At 61.1% G+C, this 4512-nt stretch overlaps 2 protein-coding genes across 2 annotated transcripts, besides 9 other annotated features; both read left to right on the top strand.

Annotated features, from left to right (window-relative positions):
• Window positions 1-241: 241 nt before the first annotated feature.
• Window positions 242-260: a microsatellite.
• Window positions 261-1198: 938 nt separating this feature from the next.
• Window positions 1199-1242: a microsatellite.
• A 23-nt stretch (window positions 1243-1265) lies between these two features.
• Window positions 1266-1292: a microsatellite.
• A 167-nt stretch (window positions 1293-1459) lies between these two features.
• Window positions 1460-1489: a microsatellite.
• A 164-nt stretch (window positions 1490-1653) lies between these two features.
• Window positions 1654-1680: a microsatellite.
• Window positions 1681-1857: 177 nt separating this feature from the next.
• Window positions 1858-1882: a microsatellite.
• Window positions 1883-2144: 262 nt separating this feature from the next.
• Window positions 2145-2168: a microsatellite.
• A 24-nt stretch (window positions 2169-2192) lies between these two features.
• Window positions 2193-2255: a microsatellite.
• A 49-nt stretch (window positions 2256-2304) lies between these two features.
• Window positions 2305-2336: a sequence feature (GA-rich).
• Window positions 2337-2553: 217 nt separating this feature from the next.
• Window positions 2554-3402, top strand: Tco025E_00799 (uncharacterized protein; the record flags this gene model as incomplete). The annotated part of the gene is made up of 1 exon (XM_029367739.1): window positions 2554-3402. The coding sequence occupies one exon, from the start codon at window positions 2554-2556 to the stop codon at window positions 3400-3402; it is 849 nt and encodes a 282-aa protein (XP_029232139.1).
• Window positions 3403-3801: 399 nt separating this feature from the next.
• Window positions 3802-4431, top strand: Tco025E_00798 (uncharacterized protein; the record flags this gene model as incomplete). The annotated part of the gene is made up of 1 exon (XM_029367738.1): window positions 3802-4431. The coding sequence occupies one exon, from the start codon at window positions 3802-3804 to the stop codon at window positions 4429-4431; it is 630 nt and encodes a 209-aa protein (XP_029232138.1).
• Window positions 4432-4512: the final 81 nt, after the last annotated feature.

Raw genomic sequence — 4512 nt, 5'->3', positions numbered from 1 at the left:
GCACGTGCGGTACAGACATTCATAACGCAACGTCAGTGCAGCAGCGACTCCGTGACCCGTCGCCCAAGCGGGGCGGATAGCGATGTGGTGGTGGGGAACTAAAACGCTACGCGGCCGTGACTAGGCACGAAGAGGTAAAAATGCGGTAGACGCCGAATCCAAAAAAAATAAAAGATCAAACGGCCAGCTCTTTTCCTTTTTTTTTTTTCTCTTTCCCTCTCGCCGTATATTCATCTCCTGCTATATATATATATATATATTGTGCGCCTCGCTGAGAGGGGGAGGGGGAGAGGGAGAGTTGAGGGGTGTCGTGGTGCCGCGGACGCGGGCCATGACGTCTCCTCCGCGCGTTTCCTCAACGTGGAGGACAAGACGACAAGAGCGTGACACAACGTTTAAAGAAAAAAAAAATAAGAATTACTGTTGGGAGCGTGAGAGAGAGGAGCCTAAAGGCGGCGCGCACATTGCAGCTTGCCGCGCCGCTAGGAAACCTCCCCGAGGCGCGTGCGGGTACACATGCATGCATGGCGCCGGCAGCGTGAGAGCCATCGGGTGGTGCTCCCAAAAGTGCGGCTTTGACAGGGAAAGAGGCCCCGTGGCCCCGCCGCCGTGGAGGGGGGCAGGAGAGGGAATTTTTTTTTGGCGTCTGGCGCTGCGGTGGCTGCTGTTGGGACCGCCGAAAAAAAAAAAAAGAAGGTGGGGGGTTGGGGTAGACGGGGATGTTGCGTTGCCCATCATGTGCCCAACGGGAACGGAGTGCTCTCTGTCTCCCACAGCCCCGCAAACAAAGTACGAGCCGTCATTATTATCACTATTGCTCTGTTCGCATCCGATGCATGCGGCGGCAGGCCTCGCCCGCGTTGGAGGTGCGGGGATCGCTTTGGTGGGGCAACCGAAAGGAAGGGGGGAAAAAAAGAGGCATGCGGCGGTGAAGGCGGAGTTTATTGCCTCTTTGCTCGCTGGGGGGTGAGGAGGAGGGGGCAACGCACGCGTCCAACGCGAGCGGGCGAGCAAGAGTGAGAAGGCAATGGAGACGCACCCACACACATGTCTCGCTGTATGCGTGCGTGAGATTTGTCTGCCGCCCTCTCTGCCGCACCGCGCTGATGGGCCCCCTGCCCCTTTCCCGGCGGCCAGCCACGTCTCTCCTTGCCTATTCCCTCCCCGCGTGTTGTTGGCGGGGTTCTTGCAGCGGCTTTGTGTGTGCGTGTGTGTGTGCATTTGGGGTGTGCGCGTGTTGTGGTTGCCTCCGCCGCCGGCGATGCAGGGAGGGAGAGACGGAGGGGGGTGGGGAAAATTTTCCTCGTGCGCCCTCTGCGCCCTCTCCCCGCGCGTGTCTGTGGGTGTTTCTGCATGTCTGTGTGTGAAAGGAGGGAAGCAGGCGCGAGAGCCGTTGCCTGCGGGCGCTGCAATGTACGTGCCTCGCTCCTCCCCCCGTCTTTGTGGGTGTCGGTGGCCGTCTCTCTCTCTTTCTCTCTCTCTCTCTCTCGCCTCCCCGCCTCGCACCATGACGGTGCGAGGGAACCAGAATAAAAACAGGAACAAAAACAAATAAAAGAGGGGGAGCGAAGACGACTGGGGATGGGGGAAAAAGGAAAGCCCCTTTCGCTATCCCTTGCCGTGTATCTGTGTATATGCATGGGCGTATCTGTCTGTGTGTGTGTGTGTGTGTGTGTGTGTAACTGTGCATGTATACATCACTAAGATATTTTTCTTTTATTCAATTGCCTTTTGTTGGTTAACGCAAGAGTGAGGACGAAGGATAAGCAAAGCAAATGAAAACGAAGGGAAATGAAAAGGTGGTGTTTGTTTTACTTTTATTTCTCACTCTTTCTCTCTTGTTTGGTGGTGGTGGTGGTTGTTGTTGTTGTTGTTGTTGTTGGGTCGCATGAAGGCGCCGGTGTGTGACTTTGACCCCCTCGCGCTCTCTTTCCCTTTCGGTGCCTTCGCTCCCTCCGCATGCCTCTGCGGGGGCAGCCTTGTTCGCTGCGCCAGTGCCGCCCGCGGACGTACCTCACGCGCCCCGATTACTATTATTGTTGTTTCGCCTTTCTCCTGGCGCGTGTGGCGGGCGGGGGGACCCGCGCAGTGGCAGCGGGCGGCGTTGGACGGGCACTGCGCCCGCAGCGAGAGGAGGAGAGAAAGCGGCGTGCGTGCGTGCGTGTGTGTCTGTAGGGGGGGGGCATGAGCGGTGGTGTTGCGCTGTTGTTTTTTTTTGTTCTTGTTTTTTTTGTTCTGCTTTTTGTTCTTTTGTTTGCCTTTTCGTCTTCTCCCGCCCACTTCGTTCCACTCGCCCCATCGGTGCCTCTCTCCTCCTCCTCCCGGCCTCCGCCTCCGTGCACGCCTCCCTTCCACCAGTAGAGCGAGCCGGCTGCGTGTGGGGTGGGCCCCTACAGCAAACACAGACACAGAGAAAAAAAAAAAAGAAGAAGGCTGCCGGACGCACTCGCCCCCGTCGCGGCGCCGCAGCGCAGGTAAATACTTAACCCACACACCCATACTTGGCCCCCGCAGCTCGCGCGTGCAAACGACGCGTGTGTGTGTGTGTCAACAATGTCGTCAAAAAAGCTGCTTCTGCTGGGAGGCACCGGCTTTGTGGGGACGCGCGTGCTCTGTAAGGCGCTGCAGCGTGGCTGGAAAGTCATCTGCGCCTCCCGCGGCGGACTGCCCCCGGTGGGGTCCCCGCTTCTGGACGAGGCGGTGCTGCGGCACCACCACCCGCCAGAGCGGGGCCCCGCGAACGCCGCCGAGGACAACACCGCAGGGCACATCACGACCTTCCAGAGCCCCCTGGAGTTTGTCTCGCTCGACGCCACGAGCCGGGCGCAGGTCTTCCACTTTCTGGAGGACCACCCTGACGCCACGGCCGTGGTGAGCTGCATTGGGCGCTTGACGCGCGACCACGTTGAGGCTCGACGCATCTGCGGGGACGCCAACATCAACATTGCCGCTGCCCTGTATGAGCGTGGCAAAGGGGTGCGGCGGGTGGTGCTGGTCTCGGCAGCGCCGCTCCACGAGTCCCTCCCTTTCCTCGGCAGCAGTTGGCTGCTAAAGGGATACTTTTACGGTAAAAAAATTGCGGAGCGGGCGATGCTGGAAAACCTAGGCGACCGGGCGGTGGTGCTTCGCCCCGGCTTAATCCACGGCACGCGCTACGTGCAGCTGGGCGAGGGATTCATCCCGCTGCCGCTCTGGCTGCTGGGGCACCCACTGGAGGCCGCCCTGCGACCGCTGCACCGCGGCGGGTTGCTGCTGCCGCCGGTGGACGTCGACGTCGTGGCGGAGACGGCGGTGCGCGCGATTGCGGGGGAGACCCCCGTGGGGGTGTTGGACTACTACAAGATGCGGGAGCTCTGCGCGGAGCGGCTCCCGCAGGAAACCCCGGCAACAAAACAGAATTAGGCGCGGCTTTACACATGGCCGCACACATACATGCCTACCCACATTTCTTTGCAATGAAAACTGTGGCTGCGTAGTTGAACAAAAGAAAAAAAAACGGGCAGCCGGCGGTGGCGACAGTACAAGATAGGAAGGAATCTTCTTGACTTTACGAATGCATTGCGGCGTCCACCCAGCCGTCCCCCTCCACCCCCTGCTCTTACGGCGCCCATCTGTACACAGCCTCCTTGCCTCCCTCTCGCTCCTCATGTGATGCTCCCACGCCTTTCTGTTTCCACTGTGTTTCGCTCGTCTCCCCTGAATCCGTGCAGCGAGGACGCAAGGAAACCCGAAGCAAAGCATACTCTCCTTCACACACTGTCTCTCTCGTTCCCCCCTCCCCCTCCTCCTCCATTTATCTAGATGCGGCGTCTGGTCCGCGGGACAGTTGTGCCCCCCCCACCGATCGTCGACGTTCGCCGGGGCAGCTCCACCTCGTGGGTCGCGCGACTTCTCTACGGCGCCAGGGCCTCGCCTCTCCTCGGCGCCTGGGGCGCCTGCAGCAGCGAGGAGGAGCGGCAGCTCGACAACACGGCGCGGGAGCTGTACTGCAAGGCCCTCACGCACGCAAGCGGGGGTGGGCGGCTGGCGCGAGACTGGATCGCCGGCTGCTCCGCCATTGTGTGTCCCTCGCAGAACCTCGTAAACCTCGCGCTCAAGCACCACGGGACGGAGCAGGACGTCGAGCGCTACCGCGAGTATCTGCTCCTGGCGCTCCACAGGAGGACGCAGGCGGGGTCGGATAAGAGGGGGGCCGCCAACGGGCTGGGAAGCATGCCGGAGGTGCGGTGCTTCGTGTACGACGCGACGCGTGCGGCGTGCTTCCACCGCTACCACAAAGTGCCTGAGGAGGACCGGCGGAGGCTGGACACCGTGGCGCACCGCCTCGGCGTGGACGCGGAGGTGAGTCGCGCCATCTGGCGTCTCGTGGAGAGCGAGGGGACCGTGGAGCGGGAGAAGCAACGCGCCCTCGAATACCCGTGGAGCGACTGAGCGGCAGCCGCGTTTTTTTTTTTTTTGTACCGCCGCCGCCGCCCACGCAACCCAAAAGGTGGGGGGGCGGCAGCAACGACG

The sequence above is a fragment of the Trypanosoma conorhini genome, assembly GCF_003719485.1.
Source record: "Trypanosoma conorhini strain 025E chromosome Unknown Tco_14.4_contig_00022, whole genome shotgun sequence".
Lineage (NCBI taxonomy): Eukaryota > Euglenozoa > Kinetoplastea > Trypanosomatida > Trypanosomatidae > Trypanosoma > Trypanosoma conorhini.
Note: the sequence above shows the minus strand (reverse complement) of the source record. Positions and strands in the feature narration are given on the sequence as shown.